The sequence below is a fragment of the Pteropus medius genome, unplaced genomic scaffold, assembly GCF_902729225.1.
Source record: "Pteropus medius unplaced genomic scaffold, Ma_sr-lr_union100, whole genome shotgun sequence".
Lineage (NCBI taxonomy): Eukaryota > Metazoa > Chordata > Mammalia > Chiroptera > Pteropodidae > Pteropus > Pteropus medius.
Genome location: NW_024349802.1, coordinates 23,566,580 through 23,591,881, shown reverse-complemented (window position 1 = coordinate 23,591,881; position 25,302 = coordinate 23,566,580). Strand labels below are relative to the sequence as shown.

General features: G+C 34.6%; 1 protein-coding gene across 1 annotated transcript in view; it reads left to right on the top strand.

Moving 5' to 3' along the window:
* Nucleotides 1-23,873, top strand: part of CMC1 (C-X9-C motif containing 1) — a 60,794-nt gene extending 36,921 nt beyond the window's left edge. Inside the window, exons 3-4 of the mRNA XM_039836708.1 lie at nt 20,553-20,643; nt 23,610-23,873. Of these exons, the coding sequence (XP_039692642.1) occupies nt 20,553-20,643; nt 23,610-23,730 (212 nt within the window). The 3' untranslated portion in view covers nt 23,731-23,873. The remainder of the gene's footprint in view (nt 1-20,552; nt 20,644-23,609) is intronic.
* The last annotated feature ends 1,429 nt before the right edge of the window (nt 23,874-25,302 follow it).

The following is a 25,302-nucleotide window of genomic DNA, read 5'->3' as shown; positions in this document are numbered from 1 at the left end:
TTTATTATATCGCCATTTCTGTGGGTCAGGAATTCAACATGATGTAGCTGGGCCCTCTGCTTCAGTCTCTCACAAGGCCACATTTAAGGTGTCAGCTGAGTCTGCAGTCTCATCTGAAGCCCCGACTGGGGAAGGATCTGCTTCCAAGTGCTCTCCGTGCTTGTTGGCAGCACTTCCCCCATGGGGTGTTGTGCTGACAGTTTCAGTTCTTTGCTGACTATTGTCTAGAGGCCATGCTCTGTTCCTTGCCACATGAGCCTCTCCCACATGGCAGTTTTCTTCGTCAAAGCATGAAAGCCAGAAAGACAATAGAGAACATCTGTTGACAAGACAAAAGTCATGGACTTTTGTAACCTAATCATGGCAGTGATATCCCATCCACATTGCCATATTCTCAAATTAGAAATCTCTAGGTTTAGCCTACATTCATAGGGAGTGCTTTACACAAGGACATGGATCCTTGGTGGCTGGGATCATTTGAGGCCATCCTAGAAGCTGCCTACTACAGTAGTTGCCTACCACAGGTGTCCCCAACCTTTTTAGTACCAAGATATAAGAACTAGTGTTTGGTGTCTGTCTATATCAGTAGTCCCCAACTGTTGGGAGCACCAGAGACCCGTGGTCCTATGAGAACCTAATGCCTGATGATCTGAGATGGAGCTGAGGCATTGATGCTAGCACTGGGGAGTGGCTGCAGATACAGGTAAAGCTCTGTTGGCTCATTGGCTCGCTTGCCCACCTGCTGCTCACCTTCTGCTGTGCGACCCAGTTCCTAACAGGCTACAGACCAGTACTGGTCTGTGGCCCTGGGGGTTGGGAACCCCTGGCCTACCATACCTTAGTTTTCTCTGGGTTCGCATTAATCTTTTAAAAAATTACCCCCTGTATTCACTGTGATTATATTAAGTCATTTTTATAAAAGCTCTCATTTGAATTTTAGCTTATCTATCTTATTTCTTATAGACATGTAATGTATTTACTTAGCACTGTTATGGATTTGTTTTGGTCTTCAGTTTATATTTTTATCTTCTCTTTCATCTTACTCTTTTATCAACTATTCCTTGAAGTCTAGCTTTCTTGAATTAATGTTTTTAAGTTGTTTTATAGTGTGACATTTGAGATGAATCTTCGTTTCCTTAGGATGTGTTTGCAGTTTCTCTGAAAAATTGTAGGTGGATTCTCCTTAATACTCCTGCCACCTTTTCCTGACATGTTTGTCCTCCCATGTGGGCTACAGTGTGAGGACTGAGGTATTCTTCTGTGTACTTTTCTGTACACAGAGGGAGCAGAGGGAGCACACTGGTCAATGCAGTGTTTTTGTTAAATAGCCTTCAGGAATGTTTCCTCTTTTCCCGTGGGGTTACCTTTGCATTGTCCTCTTTATTATTTTTCAGTGTGGAGCCCTGAAAAATGGCATATACTGGTGGCTTTTCTACCTCTGCTGGGATCCTCTGAAGTTAGATAAAAGCTTTATTCTAAGGGTTTTTGTTTTGGTTTTTGCTTTTCTGTAGGATTCATATTTATGTCCTCAGGCTGTTTCTCTAAAGAATGAAGAGTGCAATTATAGGAATTCTTAGTTTTTAAACTCATGTTTTTCCTCAGTGTGTTTTAGGGGTGGCATTGGGACTAGGAGCCTCGCCATACTGATCGAGCCTTGCCAGAGTCTTTGTTTCTTAACTATTACTTTTTGAAGTTTATGGTATGACACTATACCTCTTTTCTTGTATTATGGTAGCTAATCAATTTTATTCCTTTTTAAAACTCCTTTTGTTCATCTTATTGAGGAAAGGTTTATGAGCTTGCAATATCCTGTAGTTTTTACCCAGAACTATCCTCAATATCTGTTGCTAGAATTGTTTTATTAGTGTATAGACTAGCTTTCTCTATCTAGAAATCTCTTTTCCTTCCTCTTCCCTAATTTTACCTTAAGTGTTATTGCTAAATAAAGCTTTCTGAAGTGTACAGTTTAGTTCATGTCATTCTCCACTGCCAATAGGATCAAGTCTAAACTCCTACATTTAAGGTCTTCTAGGATTTTACTTAAGCCCACTTTACTAATCATAGTCTTATTCCCTTTCTTAAGCCTCATTTCTGTATAAATTTAAATATTTTTTTATTTTTCCTACATACCCTGGGTAAATTTCCCAGATGTTTAATACATAAAATGGTGTGTACCTACAATGTTGTTATATCTGCATATGCTGCTCATCATGCCTTTTGTGATTTCCTATAAGCCTCTAACAGAAACACGAGTTTTGTGGGAAGGTAAATGCAGTAGTTCCATTATTTTTGTATCCTCTTAATCTCATCCAGCTTTTTTCTTCTTCACATCTCTGGTGACATGAGAGATAAAAATGGTAATCCATATGTGGGCTGAGGCTGGAGTAGGTGATAACTAGAGAAAGGGGAAGCTGTTCCTTTGATTAAGATGCAAGTACAAGACCTGTTTCTGGGGAGATGACAGTGAGAATGGGACGCATCAAAGGAAACATTAGTGGGACTTAGTGATTGAGAGATGACCATCGAAGAGATCCATGATGATGTCAAAAGTTTGATTGCAAATGATTTTCAAGAAGTAGGGAGCCTAGACACATTAAGTTTGAGGCAAATGGTTGTAAAATGTCCAAGAAGATATCCAGCTTTTAACAAAAATTTGCTTCGAGATTTCTAATACAAGATATTACAACAAGGTTTTAAAACAAAACATATACCTTTAAAAATATTTTCCTTTTAACTCAAAAACCCATTAGTACTGTAAATCCTGTGTTAATTTCCTTCCTAAGACCTTTTATATTTTGGATGGATGATTAAATTTGAACTGTATACATTTCAAATAAGGGAAGAGGATAATTGTTATTTTTTCGGAGGAACCCATTTTAATTGGGTAAAATAAATGTGAAGTTAGTAAATAAAATAAATGTGAATTTACTTTGTAAAGAGGCCTATAAAATATTAATGCTCAGTTATGTAGAAATTGCTATTACAGGAACTGCCCATTGATTATACTTGTCAGTGCCACCACTGGGGCAATTACATAAACAGATTTCATCAAAAAAAAAGGTATAAAACTGGCATTGCAATTATGAGAGCTTTACTCAGTTGTTATGTATGCAAAACAGAGACAAGCTTTTTTCCCATTAATATGCAAAAATTTTCTGTAGTTATGTTATTTTCTTGCAGAATAGCTTTCTAAAACTGCAGATTATGTAGTTAAATAGCAAAATTTGGGTTCAGTATTTCCTTTTTGTCTGATGAACTAAATTCCTCTCTTCGACACTATAGGACAAGTAAACTTTTTATTAACCATTTCTGATATCAGACGAAAATGGAAGAATTTTTCATAAGATTTTACAAAATAAATAAGATAAAGAACTTGAATAGTTACGTGGACATTAATGAGTACCAGAAATTAACTTCTAAACTGCTTTATTTCATAAAAAGAAATAAAAGTCTTTAATTGCCAGTTAAAAATCTAATAGAAACTAAGTTAAAGTCGTCATAAAGTACTACTACTAAAAATTCTAAATTTGCTCATGCTATTTCAATCATTTTTATGAATTAAAAAAAGTATTTGAACATGAGATCCTTTAAAAAAATTTTCCCCATCTTCTCTTTAGGAAAAAATGTTTGTGTTCATTGGCTTACATAAAATACAGAACCCAGGTTCTTAGCACATGCCAACAGGGTGACTTTTAGATTTATCATTCCAAAACCTCAGCCAATACTCATGTTTCCTATTATTCAGGAAACTAGTTAGATTATAAATGGATCTTGGGTTAGTTAAATAAACTTATTTCTTCATTTTTTTTTTTTTGTTACCCAAGTAGAAGTTGCAGAAATGCTTAATTTATGTTACTGATTTCTTAGAAAAACAAATGAATCTGTAGACTTTAGGAGTGGAGAATGCTGTTTTCACACTTTGCTACCATAGCAATACCGTTATTGAGTAATGTTTTTCAATAGATTCATTTTAATCTGAGCTCATTTTGCTTTAAGATTTTAAATCAAATTTTATGTATTTGTCCTTTCTCTTCCATTTTAGTGACATCTTAAACTTAAGCCCTGCCAGATTCCCACGAGAGTGACTTGGTTGGTCTTAGTAGCTGTGCCTTCTCCTTGGTGGTTGGTGGAGTAGCCATGTTTGTTGTGTTCAGGTATCCAGTTCTAGAAATTTAGTCTTATCTACAGTTATATTTCCTTCAAGTCCATTTTTCTTATAAATATTTTTTGATCAGTCATGTGTAGAATTGGAAACAGTATTTGTATTATGCTATGCAAGTATATAAATTATGTTATCGATTCCTTCAAGTTTTTCCCCAAATTTGTCCTCAGAGGGACCTCCCTGACAACCCTGCACAAAATATAACCCACTGTCTCCACACTCCCATAATTCTCCTTACCTCTCTCCTTTTTCCTATAAACTCTTACTACATTGTAACCTACCGTACAATATTGTGTTTCTTGTCTGTCTCTTCCTTTTCAATAAGCTTCAGAAGGACAGAGATCCTGGTTTGTTTTACTCATTTATCCCAAGTATCTAGAACAGGACCAGATATAGAGAAATACTCAATAAATATTTAACAAAAGAATGAATTACAAATGTGTTGTTTGAGTTGTTTTCCTACTCTTGTTGAGGGTAAGAATTAGCATGCGGTAGGCCCAGTGGCTTTCACAAATTCTTTTCACCTGGCCTATGGTAAGAAATATTTTCAAGTAAAACCCAGTGTCCACATACATAAGCATTTTCGTGTGTATGTATGCATTTATATAGGTGAATGCACAGTGTACTTTGATATTTCCTATTCTCTTTCATTTTTAAAAACATGCTGTTTGCAGTCTAAATTTTAATGAGTCGCTAAAGAGTTGCAGGCTGCAGTTTGCTTTAAGCAATAGGTAAACCATAAAAAAATTTTTGTGTAAGTAGAACCTGGTTTTCCCTTATCTTATGTGACTGTTTGGAAGTGTTTTATTTTAATTTCAGATTGATCTTTGAGGAGTACTTGCAACATTTATTTTTCAAGTTTCTGTATCTGTTAGCTGCTATTACGAGAAACTAATTCTTTCAAAACCTATGGATTAATTTTTTAGTAAAAATGAACTTAATTTGTAATATGTGCAGTTTCTCTCATGTTATTCGTTTTTTAAAGCTTGGATTCATTTCTTTTTGATGGAGGAAGAGCTCTTTCCTAATATATGGGAGCAAGTAGTTAGGAGACAAATGGAGCTGCAGTGGAGTTAAAAGACAGCCATAGGATTCATTTTGAGATCTGAATAAAATTCAGAACCAAATGGGTTGGGAACAGATTGTTAGAAATCTGAATTCATCTCTCCCCCCAGCTGTTATAAGACTTAACAGACCAGGAATTATGCATATAGTCAATTAACTAGAATGTGACAGATACTTCCCATGAAAAATATAATGTTATGACTCCTTAAATGGTTGGGTAATTACTATTGTAACCATATAATTTTTTATACTAATAACAGAAGACATAGGAAATAACTTCTTTCTATTTGGCATAAAAAATATGATGATTCTCTAGTTTTAAAGTTTGTATATTTTTGAGAAAGCTCTTTTTAGCTTAATGTCAGCAAAGCAGCTGCTGTTTGAATTTACTTTGTAAAACACTGAATTATTCATTTCCATAAACAAAACTTCCTTAGTAATTACTTAGCATTAATTTATTTCTCTTTATTTCAATCAACCCTGTCGACATTCTATTTTAAAATTAATAATATTCTTTGCGGAATCTAACAAATAAGACTCTGGCAGCTACTTTCTCTACTTTTTTCTGTTCTTATGATCGAAAATTTTCAAATCCTTTTTTATTTTTATATTTTAAATATTTTATATTCTAATTTAGTTTTTATTATTTTAATTAAAGTTAGTAATATAGAACAAAAGTAGAAATATTTCTCTGAAGATATGCTTCAGTGATAATAATTAACAAAAACAAACTGAGATGTCTGTGTTGCTCAAGAAAAATAGGATGGAGTCTTTCATAAAAGTAGAGAATCCCTTTGTGCTCACACGCAGGTAGCCCACCTTCCAAGTTGCATGGGCAGCCCCAGACTCAGATTCTACGTCTTTGGAGAGAGTCATATCTTAACAAATTTTGATTTTCGTGCCCTTAGTTATGGTCTGTAGCTAACTTCTATGGCTGTTTCTTACGGGACAGAAATTTTGGAAATCTTTATTTTTAGGTTAATTGCATAATTCTTGGTTTCTCATATTTTTTTCTATAAGGTAAGTAACACCTATGAATTATTTAGTACATAGTAGTAACCTATAATAAATATGTATTTCATATATTTTATATTAAATTATATCTTTAAAGTATTTTGTATATTATATATACATAATGTCTATAATTATATAAAATGCATTTTATATAATTATAGACATTATGTATATATAATGTATATACATTATGTATATATTATGTATATAGATAAGTGATTTTCTTCTGAATTATTGAGTTTGTCAACAAGCAAAATAATATTGCTTTTCAATTACTCCAACAAATAATTTAACTTTACTCTTCTCAATTTTAAATTTGAAGGGAATTGAGGCATGAAAGAGGAGGAAAATCTATTTCATGTTCCCTTTGGTAGTAAGAGTCACAAATATGTAAGCATTTTGTTATTTTAGGATTCACTGATTTTTACTCCACTCAGCAAGGATGGGTCATTGTGTCTTGCTTTTTTCTGGAAAAGTCATATAGAAATAATTTGTTCGTTTTAGGTTATGTGCATGCATTTTGGAGGTGGTGGTGGTAGAAAGAGTATGATCTTAAAAGAACCATTTCTTTGCCCACCTTATAAATATCTATCTGTGCCTGAAACAAGACTCTTTTTGAGAGTAATCAGTCTTTAATAAAACCGTATTCCTAACTAGTTGAGCTGATAAATAGTGAGGTTTGTTTTAAAGAAGTCAAGTTTATTTTATGTCAATTTTCTGTTTACCCTGTATAAGATATATTTAATTACTTTATTCCATCTCTGTGTTCAAATTAATCATATTCTGCTACATATTGGTGCTCAAATTAGAATAATTCTTTAATCAACTGTGTTATCCATGCCATGGTAGACTAGAATAGAAAAGCTACTCTTGGCATATTGAAGATGTGTGCATTTTATTTTCTATTGTAATTTAAAAGTAAAATCAGAAATATTGATTTCTACTTGACTGGAGAGATGATTTAGTTTGAATATCAGTCTGATCTTAATCAGGTGAGAATTAATTGAGTTGGAGGTATTAGATATTCAGTGATGTTAACTGAACCATGATCAATCTAGAGAGAAGCTTTCTTTTGTACTATGTTGGAATTATCAAATAGCTCATGCACTACTATGTAAAATAATCTTTTCATGTTCATCCTGTACCTTCTTGTCTCATTATGTGCACCACTAAATTCATTCTGTACACAGACTAATCTTTAAAGTAGCAAGCTAATCACACTTTAATAGAAAATTAAAAGCACAGTAATTTTGTCATAAAATGCAATTGTTGGAATTTTATAATGATATATTTTTAGTGCCTAATTTTAAAAGCAAATGATTAAAACCTCTGCTTTTCAAATATACCTGGGACTTTAAAAAATCTTAGTTTTACTTTTTTTTTATATTCAATGTTGGAAGAATAAAGTGAACAATACAGAATTATTTTAATGTTTATTTCCAGAAATAAAAATAGAGTCTGTAGCATTATATTGGTCTGAAATGTGGCATGGGCTTTTCATTTATTTTAAGAGTGTGATAGCAATATCATAAGTGTTGTGAAAATATAAATGGTGAGATAACACCTCCATAGGACTTGCTCTTAAGTAGTAAAATTGTAAAGTCTTTAAATAAACTGCAGCCAGAACTGAAAGGATCGATTTGCCCTGTTAAGTAGGGATACTACACTTAATAAATGTCTAATTAACTTTAGCATAACATCTCTTTTTTTAATTCTCTTTTCTTTTCCTCTTTAAAACTGAAAATTTGGACCTGTTTATTACCAAGGACATGTTATCATTGTCAGATTTCCTCCATGTTGGCAGTTCGTGTGACCATGTTAAATGAAAAGAAAGCCAGTAGTGTGACTTTTGATGGTGTCATTTCACCTTGGAATAGTGCTTTTCATCTGGCCTGGGTAAAATGGGAATAGTAGAATCTCTGTAGTTTTATATTTAGTGAAAAAGAATGTCCAAATTTGTATTTGAGAACAGTTAACATTTAATGAAATTAAACCATACATGCAGAAATACCCCTAGAGTGTGACGAATGAGTGTTCTTAGTGAGATTAGATGTCCCCCCTACCCCCAGTCGTTGCTGAGCAGTGATTCAGGGAAAAGGACTTGTTTAAGGAAAAAAAACAAGAGACGCGGACTCCACTTTACTCTCTCCTCCACCCAAAGCTATTACTTTCTTTAACTTTTTAAAAATTACATTTTGTAAAGTTGATACATATATAGACATATCTCTTCAATTCCTGTTCCCCAGAACCCAGTTTTCTTCCTCTGAGACAACCACAGTTACCCGTTTCTTCCACAGCCATTTGTGCTCGTGTGTGTATGTGCGTATTCTAAACAGAAATGGGAACGCACTGTACTCTTCTACACTTTGCTATTTTCAGTCTAAGTCTTGGAGATCATTTCCTATCAGTGCACTTTTTTTCAGGGACCGCATAGTATTCTGTGGTATAGAATTTCTACTTTGGCTGTTGGCGTGACTGCTAGATTAAAAGAAAGCTGATAAGTGGCTTTTAATGGTGTGAAAGGCTATTTTTTACTTATGTAAAAATATTCTTTGTTTCAGCTAAGAGAAGACAGGATGAGGAATGGCTAGAGATATGTCATTCTCTTAATAATTCACCACAAATGATTTTTGGGTATATATTTATGTATTTATCTATGTATTTATTTTTCTTAAGAAAGACATAGCCGTAGTTATTTGAGAATAGCTTAACGTCTTTATGGAGGGTATTTGTTAAGGGTGATGCCAAGCTGTTTCAAATCCTTTTTGGAGAAGAGCAAGGTGTTAAATACATAAATAAATTTGCACACCAGCAGATTGCAAGGAGGGTGACCAGGTTTCCTCAGTAGTCTGGAAACCACATCCAATAAGGAAAAGGGAGCAGCGTTTACACTGGCTCTGGACCAGGAGAAGGAAAAACTAGGAATGTTATTTCCTATAGTATTTGATGAGGAGGCAGCATTAGACTAACCTAGTTTTTTTTTCAGGCTGTAAACCCCCTATCCCCACCCAACACATATACACACAAACTGGCTACCTTGTGTGATAAGGAGTTTTTTGTCACTACAAGTGTTAAATAGTGCGATGGATTACAAAGGATTTTCCGAATTAAGTAAGAGTTTAAATTAATTGACCTCTAAGGTCTTTCTCACTTGAACCATTTCCATCCCAGAAGTCTCGAACAAGACAGGTGGTTGGTTCTTCATTAGTGGTAGTTAATGGTCACTGTTGGCCCGTACTCATCCCCAGAATAGGCTGCAAAAAGCACTTCCAAGAATGAAAAAGTGCAGCAGGTTAGTTTATTGCTGGCATTACTTGTGTTATTAAAAGCATCGATCCTACTTTTGTGTAATCCTGCTTGTTGTTAAGTGTTGGGAGAGGGTACAGCACCCTCAGGAGATGGCAAGGAAGCCCAGAAGGCTCATGTTCACAAATGTGCCAGTTTCTTTGTTGGCTGCTTTGCTCAGTACCTATTAATAAATAGGTCCTTTAATTCGGAGACTGTGGGGTGAGCAAAGAGGGAACATTTTAAAATGTATGGTATAAACCATGCTCATCACTTATATTTCTCTTGCTTTGTCACTTTCTAAAGCCTCCCCTCTGTCACTATTAATAATTCTCATGGATTCTACTATTTGGGGAGACTTAAAACATATTTTACATGCTGTCTTTTAAAAGATAGGTTGATTTGGTGCTTTCCTCAGCTACACTGGCCTGTGCTAATGTCTACCTTTCAAATTCTGGTAGCACTTAAAATCTGAAACACAAAATTGAGCATTTCGTTATATACTGCTTGAGAAGCCACTTTCTAATGTGTAAAATTCTTATTTTGAATATTTAAATATATTTTATAGGAATTCTGGAAAACTGGTATGTAACCAGAGAGTGAGGTATCTGATGTTATTCTATTTTAGATGATTGCTAAGTAGCCTAAAATCAGAGCAATAAGTTGTAGCTTATTTTTTTCTGCGGTAATGATGAGATGTGTAGCACCATACCCAGTCATTTCCCAGGTCTCAGTTGTGACCTCATGTGAGATAACTGGCCTGGGTGAGGTCTGTTCTTTTGGCATGGAAATTTCTGTTAAATGTGGAGGTTTTTCCTGTGTGGTCAAGAGTAAGTGGGATTTGCAAGTAGGTGCAAGTACGTTTCTAGAATTAAAAAGGCCTGCTTCTAGGCCAGTCTATGCCACACTGTATTATCTTGGAAATGTGATATAACCTATATAAAGTTCAGTTTCCTCATCTGGCAAATAAAGATAATAAATACTTATCTAATAGTGTTTTTGTAGAATTCATGTGAGCTAATAAACAATGTACTCAGTATATAGGTTTCAGTACATAATAAATATTCATTGTATTTTAATTACCATTATCATTTAGTTCTTATTGCTACTATTATTAACACCTTTAAAAACCTTGCAAAAAATTATGATGTGGCAAAATGTAAAACCAAAAAGGAGGCCACCTGAAATAAGACAGGTTTTTTCTAATGGAGAAATGAATTAATAATCATTTTAGACAAAAATGTATCATTGCCCTTTGGTTTGCCAAAAATAGAAATCATCTCTGTTCCAAGTGCCATCTCCTAAGTGCTCCTTGTCACACTTTATTCTCATGAAGTTTATTTTCTAATAAATAGAGATAATGAATCTGTGTATCCCTCTCAAACTTTTAAATTTTTATTAAACCCCTAAATTTTATGTATTGTTTTTTTGAACTTTGTTTTTGGATAGATTCGGACTACAACACTGACTAAACTCAAGAAATGATAAAAAGTGTCAAAAATTTAGACCTATGTCAAAGAAATTAGATTACAGTGTATGCCATGGGAGAAATTATCTAAAAGCACCAAATTTATAAACATAAGGCTGAGTTAAATCAACTCAAGCCTTGTAGGAAGTCAGAATTATAAATTTGACACTCATTCATTGAATTTATTTATTTAGCTATTTGTTGAATAGCAGGTCAAGTTCATTGAATGATTATTTTTACTTAGTGTTTATTTCCTTAAATATTTTTTTGATTAGCTGTTATCATAGGCTTAAAAGGATCAATGGGTAGAAAAATATATCTTAAGGAAACGTAAGGAAGATTACTGAGCCTAAATGATCATGAATTTCAAATCATGAAACAATAACCAACTAATCACTAGCTGCAAATTTGCATCTCACCTGAGGTACAAAGAACTAAAAATACTTAGAGTCGTGTTGTCCAATATTAAAGCCACTAGACATATGTGGCTATTTAATTTAATTAAAATAAATTAAATTGAAAAATTCAGTTTCCCAGTTGCATTAGCCACATTTCAGGTGCTCAGTATTCACATGTGGCTAGTGGCTACACTATTGGAAAGTGCAAAGAACATTTTACCACTGCAGAAAGTTTTATTGGACAATAGAAATATAACGTAACTCATAATTTTTAATTTATAGCAGCTACATTTTAAAAATATGAAGTTAATTTAAAACATAAAGTTAATTTCAATATTTTATTTTATTTAGTGTACTATATCCAAAATACTCTTTTCAACTTTCAATCCATATAAAAATTATTGAGATATTTTACATTACTTTTTTAATCCTAAGCTTTCATAATCTAGTATGTATTTTACCCTTACAACATACTGTGTTGAGACTCAAATTTTTAGTGCTCAGTAAACACACATAACTAATGGCTGCCACATTGCACAGTGCAAGGTTTAAGGGGTTACAAACTCAAGTTGATCAAATGACGACACAACTACTTGGTATCATTATGGAATTCCTTCTGTGTCTGCCACTATATTATAAACACACTGGTTAGGAACCATATTTTGTATTTAATGAACACTTGATTATAGAAATAACTGTCCTAGAGAGTTGAAAATAAAAGCTATGTTTAATGCATAAGAGATAAGGAGTAAAGATTTTTGTTTGCTCGTATTTCCTCCCTGGTATTATATGAATCAAAGAGATCTCTGGACAACAGTATGACTTAAAATCTTAACATAAAAATTAATAGGTGATTTTCGTTACTCATTTTAGTAGATGCCTCAGCAGCATTTGACTGCCACTCCTTCTTTAACCCAGACTATCCCAGGTAGTCATCTGATGGATGCCTTTTATTTATTTATTTTTATATTTTAACATTAGATTAAGAATTTTACAGACAAAGGGATAGAGACCTTAAAAGTATTAATAAGAAATAAACATAGCAAGCTCAAAGTTTTATTCTTACTCGTTTTGAAAGTTTTATACTTGAAATGGTCAATGTTCCTTCCTTTGAATGCAACTAAACTGTATGAACCTGAACTATATCTATCTTATAAATACTTGCTCTAGATTTCAGGCACATCTCTAGTAGGTTCTGGTTTACCATTAATCCTGGTTCTTCTTGTACTTGCATCCTTAAAATGCAACATTTTTGAAAACATCGATGGCTACAAATTTTGTTGAAGAAGATGGCCGTCATTTTTGCTCCATAATTTTAAGAGTTTCATTTTTAGACTTACGCGCAGTAAATACAATTTTCTTCTGGTCATCTTTGTTGATATACTGCCATATATCCTTGAGCAGAATGGGATGGTACAGATTCTTGTTACATAATACAGCATGAAAAAGCCCTCCTGTTGAATGACCGATGGGATGAGAATACCATATTTCTCTTTTGTCCTTCAAAATGTATTATTTATTCATCAGTTTCTGATTTTGAGAGAGTTCATCTGGATATTGTCATCTGAAGATACATAGTCTGATTATGCTTATACAATCAATTTCATCATTAGGGTCTAGAGTGCCGCTAGTCAGTTTCTTTGCATTCATCTTCTGATTCATCTAACAATTGTGTAACATCTGTTTGTCGAATTTTTGCCACAGTAGGCAGTGTATTAGTTTACTATTGCTGCTGTAACATTATACAAATTTAGTAGCTTAAAACAACACAAATTTATTGTATTTACTGTTCTGTAGTTCAGAATTGTGACATAGGTCTTACTTGGCTAAAATCAAGATGTCGGCAGAGCTGCATTCCATTCTGGAGGCTCTGCGGGAAAATCTGTTTCTTTGCCTTTTTCAGCTTCTAGAAGCCAAAAGCAACTAAAACAAAAATACCAGAAATGGGATGGCTAATAAACAACAGAACTACAGTTCTGGATGCTGGAAGGTCTAGATTAGGGTGCCAGCATGATTGGGTTCTGGTGGGAGACTTCTTTCTGGTTGCCAGCTGCTGACTTCTTGTATTCTTAGGTGGTGGACAGCAGAGAGAGGAAGCAAGCTCTCATAACTCTTACAAGGACACTAATCCCATTCATGCATGCTTCACCCTCATGACTGCCTAATCCTAATTACCTCCCAAAGGCCCTTCCTCGGTACCATCAAGTGGTGGGAAGTGGGAGGCAGTAGAGGTTTTTAGGGGTTTTGTGGGACTTAGACATTCAGTCCATAACAAGGCCCCCACTTTTGGCAGGTGTTCCCCTTTTCCCGTCTTTAAGGCCAGCAAGATAACATCTCTGACTCTGCTTCTATTAACACATCTCTTTCTCTTACTTTTTTCCTTCTGTCCTCTCTCTTCCACTTTTAAGCTCCCTCAGGATTACTTTGGGCCCACCCAGATAATTCAGGATAATTTCCCTATTTTAAGGGCAAGCTGATGAGCAACCTTAATTTTCCTTTGCCCTGTAACCTAACAGATTCACAACTTCTGGGATTAGGATTTGAACATCTTCGGGGACTATTATACTAAGTAACATAGAAAGTGAAAAAACAAATCTCAGATCTCAGCTGTGTTCAAGGAAAGCAAAAAACAAAACCAAAAAGACTACTTTTATATATTCAAGAAGAATGATGTAATACATTAGGCAACACGATAAAACTGATGTGAGAATGATAATTTATTTCACTGTTGCATTATTTTTCTAGGTGATTCCATCATTTTGTTTTCTTATTATTTGAGTCATTTTTAGTATAGCTGGGAATAATTGATGAGTCATGATGAAATAATACCTAGGATATTATAGTAAAAAGTTTCAAGATGTAGGAAAAATAAGCTCATTAAGAGTGTATATTGTATCTTAGTCTTATAGAAAGATCCAGTGAGCCTGTATAATAATAGCAAGATAGAGTGAGTTTTATTGTTACAAAATATGTAATTTTCTTTGTTGTTTGGGGGCTGTGGGGAAGACTTCTGAGAAAGAATAAAAGTCATGAAATACCTCCATATAATAGTTACAACTACTTATAAAAGAAACTCTCAAAAATACAATTGGGTCCAGTGGATCCTGATTATATAGAGAGGGTCATTCACTTGGTTTCCTTGACTTCCGTCATGCCACATAGTCTTCCCTCTTTCCAATCTCCTCTCTCTTAGCTAGATGCATAAATATTGGTATTCCTTGGTGGTTGCCCACAGCCTTTTTTGTTTTTATTATTTTTCATATGATACTGCTACCAAAATAGTATCTTTAGACTCATACGGCTAACTGCCCTCTGGACAGCTCTACTTACATACTTCACAGGCCTCCAAGCTGAGCATGTCTTAAACTTGTCATCTTAACCCCATTTCCCTTCCCGGACTCCCATCAAAACAGGACATCATATATTGTTCTTTTCCTGGTGTTTTTTAAAGTCATCTAACTGTTGCATCATTCATCCTGCAAGAAATTTAAGAATTATCCCTTGACTCCTCATCTATTACCTTCGTAACTATATCCCAGGTCTTGTCAAGTTCCAGTTGTAGTCATCCCACTCTCCATTCCCACTTCCTCTGTCTTTTTAGCCCCTTGACATCTTTTGTTTGGATTATCGTACTAACTTCCCAACCAGTTTTCCTATTATTTCCACTCCTGCCTCCCCTGCCTGCTCTGCTTGTTCTCTGAAGAAAGTCTGATTGTGTCATTTCACTATTTAAAACCCTTCTGAATATTTCCATTGCCCTCAGGAGAAAGCCTAATCATCTTAACACTGCCTGCCAGTCATAATTGGCGCATGCCATTCTTCCTCGACCTCCCATTCATCAAACACACACACATGCACAGGCACACAGACACATGCATGCACATACAACCAAATAACTTGAGATGTTCCAGCTCTTCTGAATTACTCTCTCTCTTATGTACTTCCCGTTCACCTCCATACCTTCCCCTGCACCCTTCCATTTGTCCAGAACATTCTTCCTTCTCTTTAGCTAGGTTGGTATAGATCATAGCTTAGAAGTCCTCCTGGGAAGTTTCTCTTGAATACTTTTGGAGTCCAGTTCTTTGCTTCTGTGCACCTCCCTCCCCTTCCTCTACCAGAGTAGATGTCAGACTCTACTGTTAGTACTTTTTAATTGTTTTCCTCAGAGATTGTTGTTAGCTCCCCCAGGGCAGAAACCCTCTCTGTCTTGTTCAGCATGGAGACCTCAGAACTTTGCACATTGCTGAGCACATAGTAAATACTTTTTAAATGTTTGTTGAATGAATGAATGTTATTTTATGAGCTTGTGTATAAGTATTGAAAGAATATATAAAAAATTAAAATTTTAATTTATTGAATCAGTTAATACCTGTGATGCCTGAATTAACTCATTGGACAGTGCCTGGTACATAGTAGATACAGCAAGTGTTAGCTGTTATTATTGTTGTTACTACTGTGAAGGCAGGAATGTAAGTGATCTTTTTCTTTTTCTATCTACTTTGGTAATTTATGAAAAAAATGAAATATTTGCAGTTGAAGCTCTTCTTAAACATTAAGGTGACAGTATTTGGCAATTTCTCATCTACAGTATTTTAGATTTACTTTTGGAAATGGAAACATTTTTAAGGTGTGAGTGCAGTGAAGAAGCCACTGTTTCAATATTTGTATCTTGTAAAAGGTGTTATAGTTTTTGCATGTTGTTCCCCCGCCATCCTCCCCCCACCACCCCCCATTTGAATGGTTAATTTTGCAGATCCCTTGAAAATTTGCCTAGAATTCTGTTGTTGTTAGAATGTTTGCTGGCAAATACTCAGATACACTTTTTTCAACTAAACTGAACTTATTAGCTGTCTTAATTAGCTTCTCATCCAGTCTGGAAGTCTATAATATTTGGCTTTATCTCTGGGTTGGATTGGATTTAATTATTTCCAGAAGTCAAACTACTGCTATCAAAGCCTACAGGGAGATCTACAGTTTCATTACTAAATTTTATAAACGAATGTACATGGAGTCAGAACAGTTTACAAAATCTTTCACAAGAACTTCATGAAATACTGTTCATGCTGTCATTTATACCGAAAAATGTGCTTCGTGGCCTTGTGGCCTTGCTTTCCTTCAGCTGGGCAGTCAGTAGAAGGAGGAGGACAAACTGCTATCATCATTGTCTCTGCCTTGGTTCAGGCGTTCATCACTGCATTTGAAGCTGGTGAGCTCAGAACGGAGGGTGACCTCCTGTTGTCTTCAGGCACTTTTTCCTTCACAGCTTTCAGACGGGATGATGATTACTGAGAGCAGCACAGCACTTAGGCATTGTCCACAGGGACCTGACAGATTGTTCACTACAGAACTCTTCACTTAAAAGATAGCTTTTCTTGAGAAAAATTAGTTTTGGGCTTAAATTTATGTTACGGTTTTAAAACTGCAGACATCTTTGTCTGAGAAAAAGCTTACAAAGTTGGCACCTGCCTAGACCCTCCCCAAATTGTAGCATTTTCAGTTTCATATTTTTAAAATCTTATGGTTTAATAATTTGTCAAAAGATCTTTTATACATTGTTTATAATACTTCTCTGTTATTCTTATCCAGTTCTATAAAAGCAGTTTAATGCTCAAGATTTCCAGTTGTAGACTTGGTGATATATATATTAGGGTGATTTTAAAATCTGCCCTACTACATGTCATTAATAAGCACAACTTCTGAACTGTTTTTCATTTAAATTAAATCAAAATTCTAGATTTAAAGTGGAAACCAGTAAGATGGTGGTGTAGACACAGGAATATTACACATAGTTTATATGTTAAAATTGTAAATTATATTGGTATCCAAATATAGCTGTGCTTTTTGTAATGCTGGAAAAATAGGTACTTTGTAAACACTTTACTGATTAAAGAAATGAAAGTACTGAAAGTTAGAAATAAAGGCTGTGTCTAAAGGTGGTTATGTAAAAGTTTATAAGCTTCAGATTTTTTTTTTTAAGAATATATAAATTAGTAGATCTAGAAATGGAGTGGTTCTAGTCAGAGACATGAAACATTGGGGATTATTTCTTTTAATTTGGTATGTTTTTAAAGTGTCATCTCTCATTGAATGCTGTAGTTCTAACTGGATGACTGCATTTGCAAAATAACATGTTACTTGAAACTGAGTAAATGAAAGGTGTAAAAGAGTAAGTTCCCAGTATATCCATTTCCATGCATAGTTGTACCATGAATACTTATCCTTGGTTTAATTAAGAAACCTTATTATTAGGTGTTATTTAAATATTAAAATATATTCAAAAGTTCTATAAGTTAAATGAGTTAAAAACAATTCCAAACCATTTATTTCTCTTACTGATTTTATACAGAACTCCCCAAACATGTTTTTCTTATATAAACTGGAAATTATATAGAATACTCGTACTTAATTAAAATATGATTATTTTGTCCATTATCTAAATTAGACTAAAATTAAGAGAAAACTGCATCCCGTAGATGTTTTTCCTAGATGTATTTGATACAAGTTTTATTATACATAAAGAATATTTTTACCAGTAGTTTATTATATGGTATTAAGTGGCTTCTTTCAGAAAAATGACAGTTTACAAAACAATAGACTCTCTTGTCCTGGATATTTTAAAGAAAAAGTTTTGAATGCTATCTTTAAGCATATTTCTGTAAATTTTGGAATAACTAGTAATCTCTCTACTCTCACAGTTTATTACTACTAATTTACATTACCTTAAGATATACGTAAGTCAATAAAATTTTACTCATAATCTTTAATGGTAATTAAAATTAAATTATGTATTTACAGGTATATAAGCTCTTTAACATTTACATATGTTGAAAGACGCGATTTAAATTGAATTCATTTGACAGTACCACTTTAGAAATAAGTTGGCAGTATTAGCATAATTATTATATGAATGTATGCTAATGTGGTATGAAAGAAAGATCCTCATTAAAATCTTGTTGTTAAACAAGTGACAAAACCTTACAAACAGCTTGAGGCTTCAGGCCAGTCACAGTTATTCCTGAAGAGATTTGGACAAGTGTGAAAACATATAGACTGTCTTTATTGTCATCAGAACACATAAATGGCACCTCGCATCAGTCTGTTTATAGTAGGCAAGGCAAATCTTAAAATAATGCAATGCCTAAGCATGCTACTGTGAATTTTTCAAGTTGTAAAAGTATTGGGTTTGTTAAATCAGAAAGTGGACTTCGGATAATAGCCATTGTGTTCATGTTTTCCAGAGAAGGACTGGGTTTGGTCCACTAGCATACTTCGTTAGGCAAATTAGTGAAGTTAATGATCTAGACATTATCCGAGTGGGCTGGCCTGATTAGGTCTGTGAAGTCACAGTAGGGACAAGGTGGCTCAGGGGAGTCAGGCCATGGTTGTCACCACTACTGTATGGCATTTCCCTTAAAGAAACCCTTAGCCAGGTTTAGTCACTTCTGGATTAACTTTATGTACGTGTTCTCTTTGAGTATTGCTGATGTTTTCATTTTTATTTGGGGTCATGATCCTTGCTGCTAGAACGGTAGATTTTAATATCATGCTATAAGCAGAAAAATTAACATGTCGGAATGGTACTGACATTCTAGAGAGAAAGTTTTTGGTGGCCCTGTGGCCTCCCCTTATGATCTCTATTGATAATGAGATGATCATTAAGTCTGCTTTGTCTTTTTGAGTTGTAGGGAGTCCTTCATCAAAGCACACCAAAGAAATTACCTTGGTCTGATTTGGCCCATTTGTCCAGCTCATCTGCACAGAGAGGAATAAGAACATTTGTAGTTGCTCTCGGGAATCAGAGAGCAAATGGTGGAACTGCTGAAAGCAGTGAACAAGGAGCTGAAAGAAGCTAATCCTGTGTGTCTTTGGAGTGGAGTATTACATATCACCTGTAACTTAATGTGATCACATACATCAAATTATTTGATTTAAAGTCATTTCCTACATCTCTTGTCCTTGTCCATGTTCTACCACTTATCCTTCAAAGTATGCTATGATGCTGCAGGTACATATAGATATCTATGCTATAGGGTCCTCGTCCTAGCAAAGCCCCTCTGAGTCTTTTATACATTTTAACAAATCTCAATCATTACCAGTTTGCTTATAGTTTAAATATATTTTTGTTACATATTATAAGTATGTGTCTTCATGGAGACTCCTGAAATTATCCAGTTTCTTTAAAATAGTTATAAGCTATATTCCTTAGGAACTAGAAGGGTAACACATAGCTCAAGGAAAGAAGGAAGTCTTTATAATTTTGTATTAAAAGAGTTATAGAAGATATTCAGGAAACTTTTTTTTTTTTTTTTTTTTGCCTACCGCTTCTTTGTGAGGATGATATCATAATTTAAGATTTAATACTGAAATGGTTGATTACTTACAGAAGGTTAGAGCTGGTAAAGCCTGGAACTAGAGCAGCCGGTGGTCAGGAAAGGACCAGTTTAGTTCAGGAGAGTAGCTGTAACAGGTAGGAAGCAAAGCACACACTGTCCTGTGCAAAGGATAAGGGAGGACTGAGTGTGATGCAAAACAAACATGAAATATATTAGTGGCCCAGCTGTGGGTGGATTATAGCGCCAGGCTTTTCTGGATTGTAGTCCAGGGAAGGTAGATACCAAAGAGGCCAGTTTAAAAGGCAAACTACCAGAATGGAAATTTGACAGAAAGCCTTTTGACTTTTCTAGAGCATCTAAGAGTTGACTTGAGAATGGAATGGGAGCCTGTTACCAGAAATTAGGGCACCACGGCAAGGTCGTCTTAAAGAAGGGGGTGCCTTGATGCCATCAGGAGGCATGCAGACTGGACACTACATGACCATGTCTGGAAAAAGCTCCCCTTTTATTCTTCTTACTCATTTCTTATGGAATATACTTTTTTCTCTATTAGAAATTCTGTTTATTCTCTACGTACCACATGTCTCCATGAAGCCTGCTCACTCTGTGTCACAGGTCCTATCTCCTTTCAAATCTCATTATTTCTACAAAGTAAATAACACTTGTTCTGCCTTTTATTTGTGTGCATGTCTTTGGTGGAGCATATGCTATGTGCCAAGCACAATCTCAGTTAATAAATATGAAATGAATGAATGTTTTAGAGCTATCAGAAATTGAATTGATGTAATTACAAGTCATTTTTTTTCTTTCCAATTTTTTTATTTCAGATTTTACCAAATGTTGCAAGGATTCTGGAATCCTTATGGTAGTAAAATGCCGGAAAGAAAATTCTGCATTGAAAGAATGTCTAACAGCTTAGTAAGTAGCTACCTTCTCCTCTGTGTGCATGTGTATAATATCTGGTAGGTAAGAGCATGTTATTTAACTCATTCAATGTAATATATTCTGTATTTCTCCCACCAAATCCATCATATTGTTGGCCACGGCTAAAATTTCAGTTTGTTAAAGATTATTCCCCCCCAAAAGCAACATCCTTATGAAGGGTCTTTTCAAGTTATGTGGGTCAGTCAGCATTGTATCTGATTAATAAGATGAGGTCAGCAAACAAAAATATTTGATTTTTCCTATGATTTAACCAATTCCTTTTCATGAACAGGTTTATCTATAGAATATATTATAGGTAGGTTTATATTTATATCTCCTAATGAAAATGTACTGAATTAGACTATCTCTAATTAGACCTTTGCCAGTCTTATGATTTTTTAAAAAATTAATATACGTTAACTCCTAGGTAAGTTCTAATAAATCAAAGGAAAGCACAGGTAAATTTAGATTTTTAAAGTTAATTAAATTACTTTTTAAAATAATTCATAAATAACATATTTCTGATATTTCGTTTTAGTTTCTTGAATCTTAAAGTAAAAATATGCAAAGTTCTTTGAGCTTTCTGTTGAATCACCCCATATGTTTTATTACCCATTTATTGTCAGACAGTATTGAAGAATACTTTCGTATTAGTTGATAGTTGTAACTGAGATCTTAGTGTTTTGGTAAGCCCTTATTGTATACTCTGCTCCTCTAGCCTGTGAAGCATATATGTCAATATGATTTGATACTTCTTAGGGAATTAGATAAAAAGTAGTGATTATCTGAATCTTATATTTGTGTTCTTTTTTGATAACAATGTACACATAAATGTATAGACTTTATTTTAGAATGCTGTGGTTGGAAGACTTGAGAGATTAATTTCTACATGAAGAAGGAGATAAAAAAAACATTCTAGGTCCACATTTTTTTGTCTCGAGTTAATAATAAATAAAAGTAATTCTGATAGCAGCTCTTATTTATGGGCCGGAACCTGCACTAAGCATTTTACTTTAAAGGAGGAGGAGTTCATTCTGTGGCTTACTACTTTTTAATATCTCTTTTATATATTGATGTTGTTGTTTTTATGTTCAGAATTTTTACACCTCAGTTTTAGTCATCATCGTAACTTGTTATTCTTAGTTTGACATCTCCCTCCTTCTAGATAGGGCTGCACTTAGAGCGGAGCTGACAGTAGCAAGGACTGTGGAAAGGGCGGCGTAGGCTTTATCTGGGTGAGCTGGGGTGTAGCTAGTCACGTGACCTTGGGCAGGTTACTTTCCATAAGATAGGATAATTATTCCTAATGGAGTGATTGTGAGGTACTATATGTAAACACCTTACCACAGTGCTGGCACATAGTAGCTACTCAATAAATGTTAGCTCTTTTTTTTTTTATTGTATTTGCTATTTGTTAGCTTTTGTTATCTAAGTATTAATCATTTGAATAGCCTTCCATCTCTCACTCCTAGAAATTAGAGAACAATAACAGATTCTAGTCCATTCTGTGGGAGGATCTGGGAAGGGTGTGAGGAGGCTACTTCTGTTTGGAGGAGAGACAAGCAGTGAAGCAAAGAGGGATGTGATACTTGCTGAAAGTAAATGGAGAGTTAGGAAGGAAGGATTTTATTTGACCTTAAGTATTAAGAAATAGTATATTTTCATCTTTGAATAAGAAAGTGCTCGTGTTATTTGCTGTGGACATTCTATAAAATGAATGTAACAACCATGTCCTCTCATTTCTTCATAGTGACATCTTGAAACGTTAATGGTTTGTGCTCTTTTGTTTCTAGCTGTCTGATCTTCATTCATTCAATAAACTGCAGTCTGCCTTCTGTCCTTACTCCGCTGAAACTGCTCTTCCTGCAGGTTCTAATGGGTTCATGGTAGCCACATTGAATACATTTTCAGTCCCTTCTTTTACTTTGACTCTGGAAATCACTTAAAATTCTCTTCTATCTGGCTTCCCTTATAATGCTTTCCTATTTTCCCGACGTCTGTGTACTACTTCTCAGCCTTTTCTTCCTTAACCTATTCCTTAAAATTGGTTCACTGGTTCCCTTCTCATTCCGAAGTCTGAGAAAGTTTAGGTTGCCCCCATGGATTCAGTTACTTCTAGAATTTTCCTTGTCTCCTAACTCTAAGTGATTATTTCCTTTTGATTTTCTTTCTTAAATCTTCCACAGATTCATTTCCTCCTTTTCATTATAATGGCTCCTCCGTTGGTCTAGGCCCTCATCATTTCTTTTCTGGATTGTTATAATAGTTTATTTATTGGAAATCCTGCCTCTAACCTTGCTGCCTGCTTTTAGCCTATCTACCATATGCTGTCCTTTTCATCTAAGACAGCGATCATACAGTTGCTCTGCTAACAGTGCCCATTGTCTTCAGGATAGCTTTTAACTTAGTATGGCATGATTTGGTTCTTGCCATTCCAGCTTCATCTTGGGCCCTTTCTCCTATGTGCATAATCTGCTATGGTGGTACCAACTTACTTGCAGTTCTTCATGTATCAGTTTTTCCTCATTTATGTAACCTCTGCACATGTGCCTCCTGTAGGGATTCTGTTGGTTCTTCAAAATGCAGCTCAAGCATTTGCCCTTGACATCTCCCCATCTCCCCCACTTCCTCCCCATGTTTCCATGGTGCACCGGGCCCTGCCTCTACCACAGCACTTTGTATGCTTAATGGTAATGCAGTCTTTACCTGTCTGTTCTGTAACACCATGAGCTCTTTGAGGGTTTGCTTCTCATTGCTCTCTCCTGGAATGGTGCTATTCAAAAGAGAACCAGTAGGTCTTTTTATTTTTTTTCCTTTTCTTTAGCTAGTTGGGTAGTCTAATGTTTACAATGAATTTATGTGCCAGATGAACTGGATGTTTAAATGTTATTAAAGTAAGCTTATGTTAGACATTTGCAAGGTGATTCACCGTAGTTGTTTTTTTTCTTTCTTTCTTGTAGCTATAATGATCCCACCTTTTATGAAGAATGCAAAATGGAATACCTGAAGGAAAGGGAAGAATTCAGAAAAACTGGAATTCCTACCAAGAAAAGGCTACAGAAGCTTCCAACAAGCATGTAGGCAAATATTCAAATGATACTCAGTAACTCTTTTCATGGAAATCACAATTACCTAAAATAATGGACTCAAAGAAGTTTGTTTGCTTTATCCTAAATTATGGAAATACTAATTTTATCTGAAATAAAGATTTTTAAAAAAACAAAGTTTATTTAATGGGATAGTAGTAAATAGTGAAATGGGATATGGTTTGCCTGGTCATTAATGGATTTTTCATACATTTTCCCATAACCGTAGTTCTATAATAGTGACACTGATTTTTAAGCGTTCCATATAGATCTTACAATACTCTCTCTCAGTGTGTAGACTAATGGCTAATCGTGGGGGCCAGAAGTACCTAAAGGAAAACATTCATTTATTTCAAAGGTATTAATGACTAGGCAGTACAGCAGAATGGTTATGAACCAGAATTGTTCCTGGTTCTCCACTTGCTAGCTATGCAACTGGCAATAAATCTCATACTGTTATTGTGAGGATTAACTGAGTATTATGAGTAGAGTATGTAGGACAATGCCTCGGACATGGTAAATGCTTTTTAATCGTTATTGTTATTATTAGTACTAAAGGCTTATTTGGAAATACAGATTGTAGATAAGTACTTAAAAATGAATTAATTTTACTTAACATCTTAGATGAAAAATTTCTTAAAGTGTGTTATTACACAAGTTCCTTTTCCCATTGATTTGGCTACTGAAAATAATCTTTTTTAAAAAGTCTTCTTTATAAGCATGAATAACTATTCTGTAACATAGTAATTCAGGAGCTAATGTAAAAAAATTCTGTTCCAATGCAATAATTTGGTCCCATGTTGAGCTTTTATATTAAAAGTTGTTTTTTTTCCCCCATGAGCTATTAACTCTTCTTCTACAGCCATTGCAACTGGTTTCTAGGTAAGTAAATTTTGTTTACATAGTTCTCATTAAAAGCACAAATAGAAATTACTGCCCACAGACAAGATTTAACTTTGTCCCTAGTCCCATGAAATAGATCTGAGAGACGTTTTTAAAGGACTCAGTTAACACAAGTAGCAAATAGGACCCTAAGAACCAATGGCATGTTCAGGTTCCAGTGTTCTGGAGTGAGCCACTCAGAAGAACTACTTTACTCTTATTTGAAACTCAAAGAAACTACCTTTTCCCAGGCCACAGATGAAAGCAAGGGAAATTACTAGAGCAGACAAAGCAAAGCAAGTATAGAAACCTAGAGGCCACATTGCATAGTGGTAAACAAGCCTATATCCCTCTGTTGGCCTTCTGGTATTTGTGGATTTCCTAGAGCATAAGACCTTAATTTTTATTTATGATGACTCAAATGAAAAGGCAAACCATTTACTTTAAAAGCTACTGAAATATACAATCTAAAGTTATTTTATAATTTTGATTAGAATGAGAGGGGCTAACTTCAATTTTATGTGGAAAATTTATGTAGATGTCACTTTCCCTATAGGTGCTAGATAAGTTATATATTGTAAGTAAGTTCATCTCTATTACATCAAAAACAAACTATTCATCATAGCTTTCAGGATATCCTTGCCTATCCACTCGAGTCTGCTTTTCCAACTGGTTCATCTGCCTC